Genomic DNA, 23058 nt, shown 5'->3' on the forward strand with positions numbered 1-23058 from the left:
GAAGCTAATTCAAATTATATATTAATTAATTTCCTTCAAGTTTTGCAGAATGACTATATTTTCTTTAGTGTTTCTAATCTCTTTCGAGTCAATATTGCATTAAATATGTGGAGTCTGCAATTCATACCAGCTGAATTGAAATTTGGTACATGCACAATTTAAGTGCACAAGTAAATCTGATGGTTTGTAAAATGTCTGGTCATACCTGTGAGATTTCTGTGGATGTCTCAGGATCCACTGTAGACATGTCAACATAACACTTGCCTGGTCGAATCCCTTGCAGTACCCCACTGGGACCCAGAACCAGCTGAAAACACAAAGTAAACTTGCTACAAATACTCAGATTGTTATAGAGACAGAGATGGACAGCACGGAAACAGACCCTTTGGTCCAACTCATCCCAACCTAATCTAGTCCCATTTACCAGAACTTGGACCAAATCTCTCTAAACCCTCCCTATTCATATACCCATCTGGATGCCCCCACTATTTCCTCATACACACACCACCCTCTGTGTAAAAGTTGCCCCTTACGTCTCTTTTATACCTTTCCCCTCTCACCCTAAACCTATGCCCTCTGGTTCTGGACTCCCCAACCCCAGAGAAAAGACGTTATCTATTTACCCTATCCAGGCCAATCATGATTATATAAACCTCTATAAGGTCACCCCTCAGTCTCTGATGCTCCAGGGAAAACAGCCCCAACCTGTTCAGCTTCTCCTAGATTATTAGGTTTACTTTTTAAATTAAGAGTGTCATATTGATGCATTAGCATTGCTCTCCATAAAGTTAAATAGTGTTTAAAAAGAAAATCGAGGTAATGATCATCATGACTCTTTATTGCTCAGTCAATCAACTCAAATAACATTAGAATGTACTTACATCTTTAGCTGCTTTTGGGTCAGAGATGCAAGACAATGTGATATCACACATAGAAACCACCTCTGCTGGAGTCCGTCCTAAACGTGCCCCCTCCTGAAGAAAAGGGTCGCACTGCCACAAAATGAAGAGGTGTTTGATAAATTTTCATTTCATAAGGAAAATCATTTATATATATTCATTTCAGAATGGAACGTTCAGAATATACTGGTGTCCCACTAAAGTTCTGGGTCACAGAGTTACTTGGATAGGCTGAATACCTTTCGGATTTCAGTCTTAATGCCAGTATTAGAAGTGGACAGACCTCCTGTCTAGAAATAAAACATTGAATGTGTTGAAAGAGACATATGATTGAAGGTGTTGCACATCTAATTCATTACTTTTGCCGCATAATCCCTATTTTACATAGGTAGTGATACTAGTGTTTCTCAGGCTGTTTGGACTTCATACGTGTATTATATTGGGCCTCAATTTTTATCTTTGTCTCTGCCTCTCTCCACTGATGCTGTGAAACCTGCTGACTTTATCAAGCAATTGATTTTTAGATTAGATCTCTATTATGCACAGTGCTTTTATTTGAGAAAAGTGATGGCATATCCAGACATACTTGGATTTCTATAACGCTTTCACAACTTCAGGACACTAAAGTACTTTTCAGGCAATGAAGTACTTTTAATGTGGAGTTGTTGTTGCAATGTAGGAGAACCCAGCTGCCAATTTATACAGCAAATGAGATGCAGAATCAAATAATCTGTTTTCAACAATATTCAATGAGAAAATTCTCCTGTTCTCTTACAAATAATGCCATATGTTCAACAGAAACAGAAAACAGTACCACTGACAATGCACTGAAGAGTCAATCTGAATTATATAAAGTCCCTGAAGTGGGGGTTCAATCAACAATAATTTTGACAATGTGGCAAAGCTGACAACAATAACTGAAAACGTGGGCCCAAAATGTAGAAATTTGAAGGAGGCATACCTTCTCTCCTGTGCGATTCCACACTGTAACAGTGTGTCCCATTTTCAAGAGATTTGCAACTATTCCACTTCCCATTAAGCCTAGACCAAGAAACCCTATCCTGCAAAAACAGGAATAAAAACCATTTTATTACTCCCCTCTTTAAAAAAAAACCTATCCAGATTACAAAAATGGGCTTTTAACTAAATCCAATTCCGATATAAATTTCTACTGGAAATACAATGTAATCCTATTTCAAAGTGGTTCAAAAAGCTGGCAACTTCATTCAACAGATTGTTTAATGTATAAATGTAACAAGATATTAGTTTTATTATTTAAAATGGCATAGAACAGAAACTATCAAAATAATTCACCCAAAGGTTTGAAGGAATATCACCATCGAAACAGAGATAGCTGCAAAAAAAATTGACATTAAGTTGGACAATTTTTTGATTTCTCTAATTATACAGTTTCAGAGTTGGTGAGGCAGAAATCATTTGTTGCCTTGATTACTCGGCATCTAAGCTATCAGTCACAAACACAGGATGTGATCAAACTATTTCAACCAAATGCTAATTCAGTAGCTCTTTCCGCTTGATTCTCCAGTATGAGATCAGCTTACACAAATATTCAGAAAAAAAGACAACAGGCAATATTGATGTTAATTAATTCTCACTCGTTTTAATCACAGAACGTTGATAAAGCCTCTCAAAGCTTTACATTTTGTTCACGTCTTAACAGTTTCTCAATTTCTACCTTGCAATACAACTAAAATTATACTGATTACTGGAATGCTTAAAGAAGTACAATTTAAAACAGTTAGACCTTGATTCCTAAATCTGTTTAGACTTTACTTGGTAAGCAAGCTAAAAATAAAGCATTCTATTTAACATCTCGTTAAACAGCTGACTACTCTATATACACAAATATGTGCAAAGTGTACACTTCATTGTCAATTAATTTGATAAGGATAACTAATCAAATTGTACTTTTACTATACGTTCAGTAGCCAAATCCATTGAAAGCCTGCATTAAGCCCTTTCAGCTTAATGACATGTTAAATATGTTGAAAGGGAACTTACAAATATACTCATGTATGAAGATAGGAATGGGAGTTGGTTCTTAAGTCCTCTGATCTGGTTCTGCAATGTAAATACGTCATGGCTCATCTATACCTTAAACCCACTCAACTGATTTTAACTCTTATGCCTCGATATTCTTGTTTAGATTAGATTCTCTACAGTATGGGAACAGGCCATTTGGCCCAACAAGTCCAAACCGACCCTCCGAAGAATAACCTACCCAGACCCATTTTCCTATCCTATATTTACCCCTGACTAATGCACCTAATACTATGGGCAATTTAGCATGGCCAATTCACCTGATCTGCACATCTTTAAATTGTGGGAGGAAACCGGAGCACATGGAGGAAACCCATGCAGATGCAGGAGAACGTGCAAACTCCACAGAAACAGTAGCGGGAATCGAACCCGGGTCTCTGGCGCTGTGAGTTTGCAGTGCTAATCACTGAACCACCGTGCCACCCACAACTTTGTCTTATTTGACAAAGAACCCATCTTGAAAATTTGGCAAAGCATGCACCATCTTTTGGAGATGTTCCAAATTTGCGCTATCCTTGAATTGGAACAAGTGCCTCTGACTTTTCTTCAAATGACTCAGTTTGATTCTTAGATGAATACACCATTGTTTTGAATTCAACAAACTTTGTAAATTATTCTTCTGCAAATAAATAAACACAGATTAGATCACCACTCCACCACCTAAACTCTCAGGAATCCAAACAAAACTTAAATAACTTGACCTCAATGTAATTCAGTGTTATTATTTCATTGCTCTCATTTTTATTCGTAAATAATGCGCAAAGGCTCTAGTCAAATGTATTCTGAAGGTCCATTTAGCTATTGTGCTAGTGACCAAGAAAATTCACCAATGATATCTTTCACAAAACCACATCAACTTTGTTTGATTTTCTTATAATTGTCCAAGTGCCCATTCACACCTTCTCAGATGCCAGACGTCAGGAACTTTGACACAATTAATGTTAAACCACCTCGTGCCGTTACGTGGTTTCCCATTCTTTCTATTCGACAGTAAGGGAATGCCATTGATAAAGTTGAAGTCAAAAAGAACGATTTTTGAATCAAGAGTAAATTATAACTAACATTTGTGATTTAGTCATGCACTGATTACAACATCTACCTCTTTCCAAACCTCTATGACTGAAATGTCAGGCCTTAGATATCTGTCCACCTAGACTTCTTTATTTTCTACATTTAAGCTTTTTAAAATACATATTAAGCTCACTGCATCTTATTCCTCCAACCTAACACCTTTTTAAAGAAAACCTACTCTTATACACCTGGTATTTTGTCAAGAGGTACTTAATCAACCATAACTTGCTCACTGATGCTCAATTTGAGACTCATCACAGCCATGTGGCTCCAGATCTGGTTACAATGCTGGACCAAGCATGAATAAGTTTGAATGGTGCTACCCTTAACATCAAGGCAGTATTTGACTGAATACAATAACAGGGGAACCTCACAAATCAATAATACAAGAAATGATTTGGTATATGCTGAAGGATAATTATCTTCGTCCCAAGACAGTTCTGCAGGAGTAGTCAGGGTAGTCAACAACCTAGAGCTGCTTCATCAGTGGCCATCTGCCATCATAAAGTCAGAGGTTAAGATAGTCTTCTTATGATTGTTGTTTCTCAGTATTATTATGGCTCTCAGAAGCTGAAGAAATCTATGTCTTTATGCATAAAGACCAGCACAAAGTTATATTCTGATAGCCAGCAGCATCATCCAAAATCTAATAAGTTATTTAGTGGATAAGCCTGTCATCAGACAAAAATAAATTTCATGGGATCACTGATTTTCCATTTATTTTTAAAATCCAGGAATTTTGCAGTACCAGGATTTGAAGTTACACTTGTAACGACCACATCAATATGCAAACTTATCGGATTTATAATGCAAATTAGATTATATTGGTATTACTGTTTTGATAGAGGAAACGTCTTGTGGGCACAAATTCCCTGCAGGTCAAGCCCTTAAATCACTACCTGGCCAGAGATGTTCTTGTCCAATGACAAAACTGCAATGTGGCCATCTTCTGTTGATCATTTTGGCCACCAATGAGAAAATTTTATTCACCCAAAATATTCAATCACAGAAAATAAAAAAGCACCTTAGAAAGAAGGTCCAGGTTTTGAACTTTGGATTCTTGTTAACTTTAAGCAATGATTCAGGTAAATTCAGTTGTATCTGACTACAGTTTGAATGATATAACTGGGCTGATTCTCAATTATTGCAACAAGTGAAAAGGAGATCAAATGACAGATTGAATAAGCTACTAAATGAACAGCAGCAAAATTCAATACATTAAACTAGACTCAACAACATCTTGCGGTTTATGCCTGCCATTTAATACAATGAATTGTAATGAAAGTCCTAGAGGTAAACATATAATTCCAGAAAACCAGGAATCCTTTTGCAGTCACGATTTTATTATAAGACCATGTAATGCAGAAGTGGTTAACTACTAGATATTTATTCTGATCAATGAAGTGCGACTCAATAGTAATAACAATCTGTACTCATTTTATTGGAAAAACAATTGAGACACAACTGAGCATACTACCATCTGCAATTACAAAGATCAATGAGGCTCCTAATCCCAATCTTTTAAGTGTGACACAACTATACGGCTGAAACATGTGTGACAGGCTGCCAAAGCAAGTATTTGCAGATCCTTTCAAAAAAAAACTTTCAGTGATTATGTTTCAGTAATTTGAGATTTTACCCCTTATTTTGGGTGTATTTGACTTTAAGAATTAATTTTGTCAAAGAGATGGTGACATTTTAGATTGTTTAAACATTTGTTTTCAGATCTTTACCTTTTGTCTGTAGGGATCACACTGCCATTGGTTGCTGTACTGTCAGCTGCCTGGATGGATGTTGACTCTGTTTCCTGTGGAAATTAAATGAAAATAGCTCATTAACTTTCCAAGATGAGGTTTCAACCAGGAACCCTCAAAAGGATTATCTTCACCAATTACATATTTTAAGCGTAACCATACAAATTTCAGGATAAATTTTGGATTACAATCATGCATATATGTACATACAGCCTTTTAAGATCACTACAAACTGAATATATAGTGGAAAGTGTGCCATCATTACTATGCATGTTTACACTGATATAATTGTTACATTAGGAATGACAACTTTAATTAGTTTCTCTGAGGTCAGAATTGCAAACTTCCTCCACTCAGGTTCAAGTTAACCAATATCCAGAGTTCAGGAAAGGATAACAGATCCTGAAGCTATGCAGAATCAGGATTAGTTCCAATCCAAGAGCCTGTTTTGCTCTAGCACCTAATTCTTTACTGCAAAATAAACTGTTCATAAACCACCTTCTCACACGTACCCAAAATGGAGAAAGGTTTGTGCATTGCCTGCCATCGCACTACAGCATGCATTAATTTTTAGATAATAAAATACACATTAATTTCAAGTTTCAAAAAGATTATTTTATTCTAAAACTAAGGCCATGTTTCCCTTTTTTAAAACGAAACCAACAACTATTTCTGCAAAAGCACTTTGCTTGCGAATAATAATACATCTTTTTTGCGATAATTGTTGGTCAAATAAAGCAGGCTGAAAATCTGGTTTTTTTCTGGGATAAAAGCAAAGTCATATAAATCTCTCATGTACAGATAAAAAGTCTCTACAATGTATAAAATATCTCTGCATTTTTTTTGTTTCAATATAAATAGAGTTCTGCACCATTCCCAAGTCTAGGAGGATCAGAGATGACCCCAATTCCCTGACAAATGCTGATTTTAACACACTTTAACTGAAAAATGAGAAGTCATTTGGTGTAGGAGGCATCATTGCATGGATAGATCATGTTGTAATCTAGAGGAACAAACTCATTCCAACTTAGACAAGGAGACAAGCTTAAAATTAAAAGGAAGCACAAGTTTAGATGCCCCAGCAATGGGATGTGGAATAAATACTAGACATGCTATTTTTTGAAGACAATTTGGACTATAATGAAATTGCTCAAACATAAGGTGGACAAAATAACCAAATCCAAAATTTACATCTAAGAATCCTTGTTGAGGGAAATGAAGGATGTGCAATAAATGCTGATTCACCAGCGACACCCACATCCCATAAATTAATTTTTAAAAAAAAGTGATTGAGATGGGAAATTGTCTGAGGGTTGTATGATAGCAAATGTGACATTTCTTTTCAGAAAAGAGGAAAATTATAGGCTTATGGTCTTACTTTGGTTATTGACAAACCACTAAGCACAAGAAGAAACAGGGGTTTGACCAAGAAGAGCTGAGATGGATTTCTAAAAGACAGGCTGCATTTGATTACCCAAAGAGAGTGTTTAAAAACTAGCAAATGAGAAAAGGAATACTTCCCAAAAATTGTTTAAGACATCTGGGGTAAAGAGTTGACAGTGTGGAGCTGGAAAAGCACAGCTGGTCAGACAGCATCCGAGGAGCAGGAGAATCAACGTTTCGGGCATAAGCCCTTCATCAGGAATGTCCCTTATGCCCAAAAATGTCGATTCTCCTGCTCCTCGGATGCTGCCTGACCGGCTGAGTTTTTCCAGCACCACACTCTCGACTCTGATTGCCAGGATCTGCAGTCCTCACTTTCGCCTAATTTACGGTAAAAAGAATGGCACATTACAAGGCATGGCTAGAGATTAGTGGTGAACAGTAAACGGCAGCTTCTCAAACTGAAAAGGTCGAGCAATTGCTATTTCAGAGTGAACAATGCTCACTTTTTAAAATACTACATGCATTAATATGGATTCAGGAAATGCAAATTGTCAGGATGATGTTAATTACTGTAAGAGGGCACAGATAACTTGAGGGTAAAAAAAACAAGACTGGCAGATCCAGTTCCAATGTAGAATAACTAACCGAATAACAATAGACGAAGGAAATATATCAATAGAATATAGAGTGGTGCAGCACAGGAACAGGCCCTTTGGCCTACCATATCTGTGTTGAGATCAAATGCAAGATTTTAAATGCAATACAGAATAAAGGGAATCAGCTACTACTGGTCACTAAAGGTTGACAGTTGAGAAGACAGGGCTAGAAATAATGCAAATCCATGGTTTTGCACACATTGAAATTGAAGAGGTTCATGTGGAACACAACATATTCATCAGTGCAGAATTCTGGGCACCATGTGAAAAGGAAATGAAAGACAATGAAAAGTATACAGCATGGATTTGTGAAGAAGAATTTGCACCCAGAGAGAGATCTGGAAAGTTAGTTATTTGTGCAAGAGTTAAGAAGGCTCAAAGTCAACTTTTGAATTCATCACAAGAATAATTTAAGGGGAACTCAAAAAATTATTGCAGTATTTAAATTTGATTCATTTTTATTAATAAAAATGAGAAACAACAACCATGTTACCAACCTCTTCTGCTGTGGTCTTCAGCTTTTGAATGATAGCAGAACATGACCCCGGCTGTTAATGAATAAAAATGGAATGAATATTTTTGTACCATAGAAAATAATTTACAGAAAGAAAATATCTCTTTGGTGATAATACTTAACTTCAACAGGAATTTACATGATACAATCTGATAAACATTCAGCTTTGTCTGGTTATTTCAAGTCTCCACTTGTTAAATTGATACCTCAATTATTTTGGTGTCAGTAAAAGGTGCCTAATTTAAAAGATGAACACTTCTGTAGAATTTCTAAAACTAGAATCTCTATATATGAAAATACACACACACACACACGCTAGACAGCAACAGCGAATGTAATCATCAAAAGCAATGAAAATATTTTCTATGACTACCTCTTTCAAACCACCACCCACTTCCAAATGAAATATATTTCAATTACAGGATTAGAAAGTTAAAAGATTGTTTGTTGCCTAGTCACTCTGATGTTTACACTAAATATAGGAGGACCTAGCAGCTTGGATCACACCATCCCAATGTCAATTTAATCTCATCCACTTTAAGATTACATTAGGTTCATGTGACTGATCTTATTAAAATAGTGTTATAAAGAGCAGGAATCCAAAGTGAAGTAGCTTATACTGGACAGTAAGGTCACCCAATTGAAAAAGGAGGAGAACTTCAGTTTCAAATGGAGCTTTTAAAAGGTGGCCCTAAGGAAGGTAAGAAAACTTCCTGAATTAGATTTGATAAAATTCACTGACCACTCACTCACATACTTCACCTTAAATTGTGATCACTGCTTGAGTGCTAAGAATTGCTAGGACATTTGAAGCCCATAGCCTCCCAACATTTGTGCAAAAACAAAGTATGATTTTCACCAATTTCCAATAGGTGACTGCTAAGCTTTAGCACATATTTTAGAATTTACACAGCTAACAAATAAACGTTTAAACCTATTATCAAATGTCATTATTCTTTCAAATAATCCAGTCTAAATTCTTCTATCATTTAAGAATCAGATCATAAATGCGCTAATGCCATTTACAAAATGGTATGAAGAACACAGAATTTTGCTAAGCATTCTTATGTGAACGTCATAGTTTAGAAAAATTCATCCCTATTAATGTTTCTTGACCCTGAATCTGACATTGGAAATATTGCATTTTCCAATTCTCATACTTGAGTATAATTTGCACCTAGTTATTACTGGCGCCATCCAACTTGCTTATCCCAATAGTCTGCCTTACTCCAAATGCCAAATCAAACAAAAAAGGTGGTTTTCAGTCATTTAAATACAAGAGCACTCGCCAGGCACTTTCCTTACCTTTATGCAAAATTACTTTTGTAGATTACAAAGTAGTACCCCCATTCTATATTCAAAACCACAGTCCAGATGGGTCTCTGTTCAGTTGAATCTTTGAATATATAGAATGGGAAGGGGTGATTAACACATTGAACTGTTATTATAATTTAAAGTATCAATGTGCTATGCCCAAATATTGCTGTCATATCCAAATATGCAGGGAATGTTGATTTCAGGTATTAGGTTATTGGTAATGCTTTCTCAAAGGGAAAAGAAACCCCCCTGCTCCGCTGCACCCTGACATTTGAGCAAAAGAATGCTGCTACTAGGAAACTCAGAACAAAAAGGGGAATATGTAATCAGAGGAGCTTCAGCCTTTAAAACAATACTATGCAAACTGAGTAATTTGGGAGTATTTTGTGTCACAAGACTAGCATACTTCACATGACAATTATCACAACTAACAAATATTCAGCAGCATCTGCTCCAAGTAAAAACAAACATTTTTCCCAGTTTTGGACTATACCTTTAAAAAAATTTCAGTCCAGTTATGATGAAGCAAGAGCATTGAACTCAAAGAAAGCTTAGCTGAGAAATCCAGCAACTTCAGTGGCAAAAATCTGCCTGCAATACACTGCAGCATTCTTTATTGGGAATTACTGTCATGGAGCCAGTACTCAAGCAGCTAATCACATTATAGAACTCACAGCCAAGGAAATTAAAAATGCTAAAATTAAGTCTTGTTTTTAAAACTTTACATCAAGAATAAAAATAGCTACACAATAGGAAGGATATGGAGGTTTTGGAAAGCGTACAAAAGTAGTTTTCCAGGATGTTGCATGGAATGGATTGTATTAGCTGACAGGAGATGTTGGACGAACTTGGATTGTTTTCGGAAGCTGAGGAGTGATCTGATATAAGTACTACTACACTACTAGAGGCAAGGATAGGGTGGATACTTGGAGACGTATTCTTAGGGTGGCAACAACAAATGCCAGGGGTGTAGATTTAAGGTGAGAAGGGGGCAGTGGAAAGTTTAAAGGAGATGTGCAAAGCCAGTTTTTGGGTGCCTGGAACACGTTGCGAAGAGAGGTGGTTAAAAACAGACAGAACAGCAATGTTCAAGAGGCATTAAGACAGACATATGAACATGCAAGGAAAAGAGGGATATGGACCTTCTGCAGGCAGAGGGGATTAGTTTAAAATGGCATCATGGTCAGCACTGACATGGTGGGTTGAAGAGCTTGTTCCTGTGCTGTACTGTTCTATTTATTTTCTTTGTGAATATATACATTTCAAGTGAAGATACAAATGGAAATTTTAGATATAGTTTTTTGAAAATTTATTCAAGTTATGGTAATCAAAAATGGTAGCACTTCGCAGTACTCAACAAATATAATGTTTGCCAGATTGCATGTCTGCTTAGGAAACAGTTATTACTCAAATTACCATTAAAAATGCAGATACATCTGATTGGAAGCAATTTAACTTTCAAAATCTGGTATCTAACAGCTGACAGGGGAAATCCTTGACAAATAGACTTCAGTGGTTGTTAACTCTCAAAAGATCCACAGCACAGTGTAATGGAACAAGTCAATGACATATTGTGATTTCTATATTTCTGCATTTAATCCACCTGTTCACTGAAGTCTGAGCTCCGGTTCATCCCAGAGGGGTAAGAGTGCTGATAGTTCATCATCAACGTTCCCCCACCCAACCTTGCAACCCAACAAAAACAAAAAAAAATAAATCGGCTTTTTATGCGATTTTACAGGTCTGTCGTGAAAGTACATCAAATCATTAGCATTACATATGCAGTTTATATCAAAATGAGTCTGTTTTTATTTATATCTCCATCCCCATAGACCTATTTCCAAACTCAAAGCAGCTCTTAAGTTTTAGACTTTTAAGCTCTAGTTGTTACAAAAGAATTGTAATGAGGTCAAATTCCACTTTGAAGAAATGTTTATTCTCAAGTTTAATATTTGGTGAAATAACTTGCAATATTCTTAAAATGTAAATGAACTTTCAAAACCATGTGAAAAATCAGAAAATTAATCTTAGGATTTATATTTTAAACAAACATTATAATATTTCAGCAAAAGGGCACCAGAGGTTAAATGACTAATGTTTTTACAGCACAGCAACAGGTTAGTCTAGTTATGTTCTGCCAATAGGATAAGTTCCTATTGTTACCCTTCCTTATTCTTTTACAAAATGAGACATCCTCAAATGCCCTTCGAATTGAGTTGTTTGCTAGACAATTTCAGAGGGCAGTTGAGAGTCATCACATCACTGTGGATCTAGAGCAACAAGTCAGGCCAGATAAGGATGACAGATTCCGTTCCCCAAAGATCATCAGTGAATCAGATGACTTTTATTTACAATAATCGTTGATAGTTTCATTATCACTATAACTGAGACTAGTCTTTAGTTCCAAACTATTTTACTTGGATTCAAATGTCATCACCTGTCATGGTGTAATTTGAACCCACATCCCCAGGAGTATTAGCCAGAGTCTCTGGATTAACCGTCTTGATTCTGCCTCTGCTATCACCTCCCCTAAACCAGCATTGAGCATAACTGTGGCTGTGTAATTAGCAGGATGCTCCATGAATCCTGAATGGAAGGAAAAAATTTCCATGCCAACTTCCCTGCAGCAGTTACATTCAGTTAACTAAACAAGCTGGCAGGTAACCAAAGTTTTCTCACCAATGAAGAAAAGCACAGAAACAACAAATCTAGGAAAATGAAAGTGGAAAAGTGAAGCATAAATAAAAAAGGAGACCAAAGCTTTCTACTGTCTGGTATTTTATTACTGGCAAAAAAAACTGCACTACTAGACTGCACACTAAATACACCATCTTACCTTCTCAGACTGACTGAGCAGAAAGTGATGAAAGTGAGGGTCGTCCTTTACTTGCTGCAATTAGAAAAACCAAAGCTGAGCATGGTGAGGAATCATACTCTGATCTTATAACTGAAGATTTCTATTTGTGACGAGTGGAAGAATAGAACCAGAAATTGTCTCTCGACTTGTCTCTAGGTTTATTATGGGTAAATCAGCAACCAAAAAGATGCATACGTCCACAAGTGGAGCCATTTAGCAAGCAATATTTAAATAAAGAGAGATACGCTAAAAAGATTACTCTTCTTCAGAATTTCACAAGGTTCTTTGGTATTTGATTCTGTACAAGCTCTCCTAACTAAATCTGCTATCAATTGATGCATTGCACTAAGTAGATCAGTAGAGTGTGACTTCTGTTTGAACAAATTTTTACATTCACGCATCCCCTAATAATCCCAATTCTGAATGCACCAATTTAGTAAACTTTAACTAATTCATGTTCTCCAAACTAATTTCTGAAAACAAACAAACAAGTATTCTTTGGTGTCTAATAAATCACTAACCTGACTTCTGAAATGCGAGCAATACACATTCATTGACCAGATAGCAGCTGAACTAATTCAGGCTCAGCCTAAAATTTACTCAAATTGGAACCAGCCCCCAATCCCCCAATTTTACGTGGAAGCTCCTGAGTCATCATTTTGGATTTTCTAATGATTTGTCCTGAGAAAAAGTCAGGGCAGATGAGTAGTATTTAAGGTTGGTGTCTTAAAGTCAAGTGCATGCAAACAAATTTAAATAAATGTGGCACTCAGACAAAGTATGATTAAATACCAATGAGCTCCATTTTTTGAGGAGGCTTCCCAAGAACTTCATAAGTGAAGGGGATATACCCCACTTCTGAGTGTCAGTAAAGGCAAAGGCTTAATCAAAAGCTGTGAACTAAATAAGAAAGATCTATATATAGTCAAACATCCAAAGGAGGCTGACAGTGCCAGTTCTCTTTAAATTCAGAAAGGGGAGAGAGAGAGAGAGAGAGAGAGAGAGAGAGAGAGAGAGAGAGAATGAATATTTTAAGTATCTTTGTTTATGTCTAGAAGGATAACCTGATGGAGGGAACGGGAGCATGTTATTTTGTACTATTAAGTAAAGTCAAATTGCATGAATTGAGTCTGTTCATTGATACTTCGTTTGCAGACTTACCTGCCTGAAAATAAAACAATACCATGATTTATATCTGGCTATTTTCAAAGAGCCTGCAGAAGCATACAAACAAAAACACCAAAATCTATTTGAAGAGGACACTATTCTTATCCATTTGGGTACAATATAACCTGTGCCCATTACCACAAGGTGCTCAAACTGCTAATGGGAATGATGATCACAACTGTACCTCTGGAAAATAGCTAAAACAAGAACCCCGAATTTGAAATACTCCCTTCACAATCACAATATTGTACACATAGAAGGAATTAAATTAATTTTAGGTAAATCGGACTATCTTTCCATTGTACTACACTTGCACGTGCACATACGCAAAGAACCATTTCTAACTATTCAATTGTAATCTACTACAGCAGTGATTAAAACACTGCAACACATCAGCCCATCTACACGTTAGGAGTTGCTACAAAGTATGTCAACCCTTGAGATTTTCAAGCTTTCAAGCTAATATTCTTGGCAGTTCCAACAGGTACAGTATTTTACGTTACATTACCCACGACCAACATTACAGTTTTCAGAGGGTGAAGCTGGTTATGGAGGATGCAATTTGAGTTATGAAAGCTAAAATGCCCAAGAATGATAAATGAAATAATACACTTGGAAAGGTTCTAGCTTCAGTAATGCTCTGAAGGCAACCACTGTTTTCTTTGACATTAAAAAGACTTCTGAATTCTAGTGTGCTAATTTCTTTCTGTCCCTGTCCTATCAAGCTCCCATATCAATCCTAGCTAGTACTCTACCAATCTACTTATTTTTTATTCGAGCACAAATTATACAAAACATGAAGACAACAAGCTGTGTTAAGTACAGGTTTATCGAACTAATATTTCCTGTCAAACACACTTGCCACTTTATAAAAACAGTCATCATTTGTGATATCAGGCACTGCAGACAATTTCTGTTACAAAATGATTAGTACCTAAATGAAAACCAGATTGATTATTATGGCGAATACTTTCAACTACCCAACAGGAGAGTACATTATAATCAGAGAGTACAAGGATCACTGTAGTCTTGTTGAAAGCTGTTCTGACCCTCTATAATCAATTCAACAAAAAGAGCAGGGAATGAAAAATTTCAGCAAAAAAAAGTCTAATTTTTAAAACTTTTAAAATGATAACAATTGGGGAAAAGCTCAATCATATCAGTGATTGAGAAATAACAAAGGCTCCAAACCAGGCATATATTTCTCTACTCAACGTACAATTATTTTTAACCTTTGAGGTACAGAGTATGGCAGGGATTCTTCTCCTTAGGAGCCAGACATGGGCTGCACAAGTTAAATTTTCAAAAGGGTAGCATAAATAATGAACATTATGTCAGATGATGCAGTTGGATAATAGTCCAAAATAACTGCACAGTGTTTGATTGAAGTCAGATAAGAAGTCATAAATTAACATCAATATTCTCGAGTTTCCAGCCAGTAAACTTCCAGAATCAAAAACATAGATCCAACTCCAAAGCTCCCTAGATTTACTGCCAAAACATACTCATATCCAACACAACTGCGTGAGTGCAATCCTCTAATTCACTGGTATGTCAATTACAACCCAAGCCTGCAAACCTCTGACCTTAAGAAATTTGTGACTCACCTTCCATTTGTATCCTGCGACTGGACCCGTAACCAACCGCTTCACTGTGGATGGTTCAGGGTAAGCATCCTGAATTGGAAGGAAGAAAACATGAAGGTCACTACATTTTACAAATAAGCTACTTTTATATCTCCTGTACATAACATTACCACGCTTTCATTAATTTATTTAACTGAATAGACATTTTCATTCCTCCATGAGATGTTCTAATTGCCAGTGTGTTACGACAATTCACTGATGGGATATGGGCAACACTGGCTGGCCAGCACTTCTTGCCTGTCCTTGTGAAGGTAGTGGTGAGCTGAATTCTTGAATGGCTGCAGTCCATTGACTGTAGGTAGACCTACAATGCCTTAGGGAGAAAATTCCATAGGGAAAAAGAACTAAAAAAGTTTCAGACAAAATTTATTTAAAATGGTGCAACTGAAATAGTTTCTACCCAAAACCAACCTTTTCCTCCTTTGGTGGCCGACCCCTTTTCCTTGCACTGTGCTCTGAAATTTCTGCTGGGGAGAAATTTTGTCTTTTACTGTCAGACGAAAAGTGCCTGCTTTTATCATCTGATGAGGCAAAAGCAGATACCTGAAAATGAATTAGTCAAAAGTAAAGACAATGATATGCTTTTGCCCAAAAACCTAGTTGATTGTCCCTTACACGAAGTAGTGACAATTTTTAAATGTTGTTTCAATGGATTCACCATTGAATTAAGGCCAATTCTATATGACAATCTATCATCAAGTTAATTAAACATGCAAAATTTTTTGAAAAATCCAAAGCTCAACTCAAATGATTGCAGTCATGTTCTACCACATAAGTGTGCGCACTGGTTATAATAGTTTCCATATCTATTCAAATTCAAAGTGGAACCTTTGCTATTAATCAGTCATGTCTGTCTTATTGATATTATTCTAAACTAGAAATTTGAGTGGGATAGGGTTTTTGATTTTCTGAAGGGCATGAGGCATTTTTGCCGAAAGGGGCCTTTGATACCCCACAGAATGCAAGACTACATTATAAACAATGCGCCCCTTCCAAAGATGCGCATCAACCCTAACGTTCCCATATAGATCAGGTACACTGGACCTCTAAGCGGCAATGCAAAATAATTTAAATACAACGTTTGCATATCTCTAAAAAGTGTATGTTGATTGCGAAGCCAGTAAAAAGACATTAAGTACTAACTGTTTTTGCTTGACATAATCAACTGTTCAAAAAAAGTTGTGTTCTAAATGAACATGTCTTGTATGTGGCTGACGTTTAGGAAATCGCTTCCTTTTGATCAGCTTGATTTGATAATGAGGAGTCATTTGATTTCTCACATCTTAGCATTGAAATTCTAATGAGGTACATTTCAGGTTGTCCTCTCCCAGCTCTCCAGAGCCACGAGACATACACAGGCTGAAATTCCAACTTGGTTAGTTGAATTTTATGTCAATTTTTATCTAGAAATCGGACCAAGCCTAGCATAAAGAGTTATCAAGAGTTCACTTTTCAACATATATTCACATTGGAAAATCAATGATCAGTTGAGAAGCAAAATTTGTGTATTGACATCTTATTTGAACAAAAAAAAAATCACAATTTAGGGTTTACAGCTAAAGTTATACTATGAATATATCATTTATCACGCCCTTACCTAAAGGCTAGGAGAAAATGATGAGCTTCATCTTAATCTAACAAACTAATTAGTGATTCAATTCTAAATCATTCCCTAAGCAATGTGTATGAAGTCATGTCACAGCCCATTAAAGGAGTAAGGAATCATTGACAGGCTTGTTTTGTGGTGCGGGATGCAAGAAAGTGTCCAGAAAAAGTCCCAATTTTAAGAAAAGAAATCTCCACTTTTTTTTAAAAAGAAAAATGAAACATTAATGCTAAGAGAAGGGAATATAACAACCCTAAGGAAACAACGCAATAAAAATAATAAACAGACTAAAAATGTGAAGCACAGCAGTTTAACTTGTAATTACACGGTACATTAAACATCTCTAGATGATCACCAAATAACAAAATATTATCACAGGTAACCAAAATCTTGGTGAAGAAGTAGGTTTCAATGAATAACTCAAAGGAGCAAAGTGAGGGTATGGGCCTCAGGCTTCAAGCCCTGGCAAATGAAGGCAAAGCCACCATTGGTGGAGCAATTAAAATTGAGGATGCGCAAGAGGTTGAAATTATATGTTTGAGTGAATAAATAGAAGAGAATGGTTTATAGATAAATCATTCTTAATGTTCACATTACTGGAAGATTTATCAACCAAATGTGCAACACTGATGTGATCTGACACAAAGAAGTCAGACACGCAGGTGTGAGTTATCAGACAACAATCCTGCAGCCACTGTGGTCCCATTGGTGTCATTTTGACAGAAAGACAATGCTGATCATGTACAGCTGTGACAAAGAGCTTCTAATTTCTAATACCCATGAGACAGAACTGGAAAATCAGTTTCCTTTCTGGTGTACTTTATATTTAAAAAAAAAAGGAATTTTAAGTGCAAACAAAGCCTGAGGGAAACAGAAGGGAAAAGGAAAGTCAATGAATTGAACAGCAAGCTCAGGGGCAAAGTCAAGACAGTGACGAGTACAATCGGTGATTGGAAGGGGTGAAGCACAAGGGAATGGGAGAAAGGAATGGTTGAGGGGTAGCATTTCTATGCAGTTCTACACCTAAAAGCAGAGATTAGGCATTCGTAACAGCTCTTTTCAAGTCACACCAAATCATAGCATCCTAAAGAAAGAAAATATAGATACAGGAAAAATAGAAGAGCAGAGCAGCAGCAGGGCAACGAAGAGATAAGAGCAGCAAGGCAAAGACAAAGGAGAGAGACAAGAGAATAATACTCTTTGTGTAATTAGCAATATATTAAAATCATGCATCAGAGCCTAGCTGTCAAATTTTCACATTATAAATTCTCACATTCTCATTTATAGTGAAAACTGTCCACCTAAACTTGTCATTCTGTAATTACATACTCCATCTAGCATGAGCACAACACCCTTACATTTGGCAGCAGGATGTAATTACTTTGACGAACTTACACACAAATATAGACAGGAATTTATAATAAATATGATGAAAATTTGGATTGAAGACACTAACATCAGTACAGTCCAACATTATGCATCTGCCCTCTAAACCAATTTCATTACAGGCCCACATCTCATATTTATTCCAAATGTCTAACATCACAGAAAGAGACTCTGTTAATTTTTCATGAACTTTTCACAAATTTTCCAATATAAGTACCAGTGCCGACATTTTCTTTAAGTACTGCAGAAAACTTTGTGCAACTATTTGCCATCCTCAACTGCAGTAAACCTGGTCTCCAACAACCTTCAGATTGATGGCTCGTACCTATAATTCTCCTATTTATCAACTATAAAAGATCAGTATTAGAGAAGCATCAAGACATTGATAAATGATTCAATTAGCATTGCATTACTATGTATCACAATTAATCTTCAAACAGCAGATCTTCAAAGCTCATTTGCTCCAAACATGTCACAATAATTATCCATTACAATAACTGTCCTTGCACAAATTTATTAAGTAGATCATTAAACCTATTTTGACTTCACTGTCAATTTGAAACAGTTTTTATTCTTTCATTGGATGTAGGTATTGCTGATGACCTTAACCGCCTCAACCTGTCCACCCCTCTTACCCACTCCAACCTCTCACTCTCGCAACGTACAGCCCTCCACTCCAACCGCAACCTCACTATCAAACAGGCAGACAAGGGAGGCGCGGTGGTAGATTGGCGCACCGATCTTTACATTGCTGAGGCTAAACGCAAGCTCGTGGACACCTCCTCCTACTGCCCCCTTGACCATGACCCCACCCCCAAACCATCATCTTCCAGACCATCCATAACCTCGTCACCTCAGAGGATCTCCCATCCACCGCCTCCAGCCTCATCGTCCCACAACCCCGCACCGCCCGTTTCTACCTCCTGCCCAAAATCTACAAACCTGACTGCCCCAGCCGACCCATTGTCTCAGCATGCTCCTACCCCACCAAACTCATCTCTGCATACCTCGACACGGTCCTGTCCCCCTTAGTCCAAGAACTCCCCACCTACGTTCGGGACACCATCCACGCCCTCCACGATTTTCGCTTCCCCGGCCCTCAACGCCTTATCTTCACATGGACATTCAGTCCCTGTCCACCTCCATCCCCCATCACGAAGGCCTCAAAGCCCTCCGCTTCTTCCTTTCCTGCCGACCCAACCAGTACCCTTCCACTGACACCCTCCTTCGACTGACTGAACTGGTCCTCACTCTGAACAACTTCTCTTTCCAATCCTCCCACTTCCTCCAAACCAAAGGAGTAGCCATGGGAACCCGCATGGACCCCAGCTATGCCTGCCTCTTCGTAGGATATGTGGAACAGTCCATCTTCCGCAGCTACACTGGCACCACACCCCACCTTTTCCTCCGCTACAACGATGACTGTATCGGCGCTACCTCGTGCTCCCATGAGGTTGAACAGTTCATTCACTTTACTAACACCTTCCACACCGACCTCAAATTTACCTGGACCGTCTCAGACTCCTCCCTCCCCTTCCTAGACCTCTCCATTTCTATCTCGGGCGACCGACTCAGCACGGACATTCTAAATAAACCGACCGACTCCCACAGCTACCTAGATTACACCTCCTCCCACCCTGCCCCCTGTAAAAACGCCATCCCATATTCCCAATTCCTTCGCCTCCGCTGCATCTGCTCCCAGGAGGACCAATTCCAATACTGAACAACCCAAATGGCCTCCTTCTTCAAAGACCACAATTTCCCCTCCAACGTGGTCGACGATGCTCTCCACCGTATCTCCTCCACTTCCCGCTCCTCCGCCCTTGAACCCTGCCCCTCCAATCGCCACGAGGACAGAACCCCACTGGTCCTCACCTACCACCCCACCAACCTCCATTACATCGTATCACCCTTCATCATTTCTGCCACCTCCAAACAGACCCCACCACCAAGGATATATTTCCCTCCCCTCCCCTATCAGCGTTCCGGAAAGACCACTCCCTCCGCGACTCCCTCGTCAGGTCCACACCCCCCACCAACCCAACCTCCACTCCCGGCAACTTACCCAGCAACCGCAAGAAATGCAAAACTTGCGCCCACACCTCCCCCCCCTCACTTCCCTCCAAGGCCCCAAGGGATCCTTCCATATCCGTCACAAATTCACCTGCACCTCCACACACATCATTTACTGCATCCGCTGCACCCGATGTGGCCTACTCTACATTGGGGAGACAGGCCGCCTACTTGCGGAACCTCTGGGACACCCGCACCAACCAACCCAACCGCCCTGTGGCTGAACACTTCAACTCCCCCTCCCACTCCGCCAAGGACATGCAGGTCCTTGGCCTCCTCCATCGCCAGACCATGGCAACATGACGCCTGGAGGAAGAGCGCCTCATCTTCTGCCTAGGAACCCTCCAACCACAAGGGATGAATGCAGATTTCTCCAGCTTCCTCATTTCCCCAGCTTCCTTATCTCAGTCCCAACCCTCAGACTCAGCACCGCCTTCTTGACCTGTAATCCTCTTCCCGACCTCCCCGCCTATCACCCTCACCTTAGCCTCCTTCCACCTATCGCATTCCCAACGCCCCTCCCCCAAGTCCCTCCTCCCTACCTTTTATCTTAGCCTGCTTGGCACACTCTCCTCATTCCTGAAGAAGGGCTTTTGCCCGAATCATCGATTCTCCTGCTCCTTGGATGCTGCCTGACCTGCTGCGCTTTTCTAGCAACACATTTTTCAGCTCACTGCTGATGAGGCCAGTATTTGTTCACCATCCCGAACTGTTCTTGAACTGAGTGGGCTGCTAAGTGTTGTAGTTAAGAGTCAAGCAAATTGCTTGTGGTCTAGACTCATGTACGGCTAGACAAGGCAACACCAGATTTAGTATTAGTAAACCAGATGGGACTTTATGACATGAAATGAGTTTCATAGTCACCTTGAGGAGAGTGGCTTTCAATTCCAATTTGTTAATTGAATTTAAAATTTGCCAGCTGCTGTGATGGGATTTGAACCTGTATTCCCAGAGCATTGTTACGGAGGTAGAAAAGATGGTCTTACAGATGGCATGAATGAAGATGGAAGCTCATATCAGGATCAAATATGATGCCATAGCTACTCACTTTCAATATGTTGCCAAGGACAGGAAGTGAGGTCAGAAGTTAGGAAAATGGAGTTTAGAGCAGGGAACAAACACAGCAATTTCAGTCATGCCCAATATTTCGAGAAAGTTCATTATTCATTTCATTTATTATATCCCTCATGAGAAGTTAAGTGAGTGAGCAAAAACGTGGTAGATGAAATATAGTGTGAGGAACTGAGAAATTAAGCACTTTGGCAGGAAGATAATCTGAATATTATTTGCCACAGAACAGAGGCATTGAGATGTCCTCATGCAAGAATCACAAAAACTAGCATCGCTAAGTTCAGCAGGTAATAGGGAAGGCAACCGAAATTTTGGCGTTTGTTCAAAGGGAAGAGAGTATAAAAGTACAGAGGCTTTGCTAAAACTGTACAAGTCATTTGTCAGCCCTCAGTTAGGATACGGAGAACAGCTTTGATCCCCATATTTAAAAGAAAGATATACAAGTATTGGAGCCAGCCTGGAGAAAGTTCACTAACTGACCCTGGTTATGGAGGGATTGTTTTAGGAGGAGAGGTTTGAGTACTTATTGGAATTTAGAAGAACGAGAAGCATCCTTAATCTCCAAATAAGCAGTTGCACATTTAAGACAGATGTGGAGGAATTTATTCTCTAAGGGTGGTGAATCAGTGGAATTCTTTGCCACAAAGGACTGTCAAAAGTATATACAAGACCGGGTTAGACAGATTTTTAATCATAAAAGGGAATGAAGGCTGATAGGGAAAACGCAGAGTTATGGATCAGTCGTGATGTAATGGAGTAGACTTGATGGACTGAATGGCCTGTTTGTGGTCTTGTATCTTATAGGTCAACCAGGCAGATGTCTGCATAATGTCAGTGCATTTAAAATCACATTTCCAATTTACTTACAGGTTTTGTTTTTGGAATAAAATTTCTGAAGCTATTAAAATTGTTACAATGCAGAATTAACACTACCCCAATCACTGCAGAGCCAATACCAGCTAAGAATTCAATTCTAGAACAAAACTAACTGCTATGATGCTAGAACGCAAGTGAGCTTTATGCTCAAACTAGTTAAAATACACTTTAGTATGAAACTCTGACCTGTTATTCTTGTCATTGTTTTTGGTCCATTGGCTGATGGTACAGCTTACCTTTGATTTAATAAATTCCTCAACTGCATCCACTGCCTGTTGGAAACGTTTCCCTTTAGTAGATTTTATCATTTCCTCCTTGTAAAGGTGATAGGATTTAAGTTGGTCTACTTTGATCCATGCACTGTAACAAAACATAATGCCATTAGTCAGTCAATCTCCAGAACCATTTTGTTTAAATTCAACTTCTTTGCCTTCAAAAACAAAATCATGTCAAAAGCCTCAGTTACTGCTCGTTTGACTGAACACTTTTCAAGCAAAATGTACACAATAGTATGCACCTTGATTACATTGCTCGACGACCTTCATGACATATCTAACCATAAAATACCTTCGGTGCCACGCGAATTTTGGTAGTACATTAATAATATGCAATCAACTATGAAAAGAAATGTACACATTGTAATTTCTGAAATTTCCTACTTGTGCTATGTGCGATCAGCTACTTTGAGGAAACTTGCTTGCAAAGTTTCTGTCGTGAT

General features: G+C 38.3%; 1 protein-coding gene across 3 annotated transcripts in view; it reads right to left on the reverse strand.

The window, feature by feature from the left end:
* Nucleotides 1-23058, reverse strand: part of glyr1 (glyoxylate reductase 1 homolog (Arabidopsis)) — a 35968-nt gene that overhangs the window by 7905 nt on the left and 5005 nt on the right. The window contains exons 4-12 of one of the 3 annotated variants that reach the window (XM_043712031.2): nucleotides 22577-22700; nucleotides 15740-15871; nucleotides 15290-15358; nucleotides 12495-12548; nucleotides 8325-8375; nucleotides 5765-5838; nucleotides 1861-1960; nucleotides 882-992; nucleotides 206-307 (exon numbers count right to left, since the gene is read on the reverse strand). In XM_043712031.2, coding sequence (XP_043567966.1) covers nucleotides 206-307; nucleotides 882-992; nucleotides 1861-1960; nucleotides 5765-5838; nucleotides 8325-8375; nucleotides 12495-12548; nucleotides 15290-15358; nucleotides 15740-15871; nucleotides 22577-22700 — 817 coding nt within the window. The remainder of the gene's footprint in view (nucleotides 1-205; nucleotides 308-881; nucleotides 993-1860; nucleotides 1961-5764; nucleotides 5839-8324; nucleotides 8376-12494; nucleotides 12549-15289; nucleotides 15359-15739; nucleotides 15872-22576; nucleotides 22701-23058) is intronic. The other 2 variants (XM_087997663.1, XM_043712032.2) reach the window with 2 other exon arrangements.

This window comes from Chiloscyllium plagiosum, unplaced genomic scaffold (assembly GCF_037043375.1).
Source record: "Chiloscyllium plagiosum isolate Xiang-an unplaced genomic scaffold, Cpla_swu_hap1 HiC_scaffold_20, whole genome shotgun sequence".
NCBI lineage: Eukaryota > Metazoa > Chordata > Chondrichthyes > Orectolobiformes > Hemiscylliidae > Chiloscyllium > Chiloscyllium plagiosum.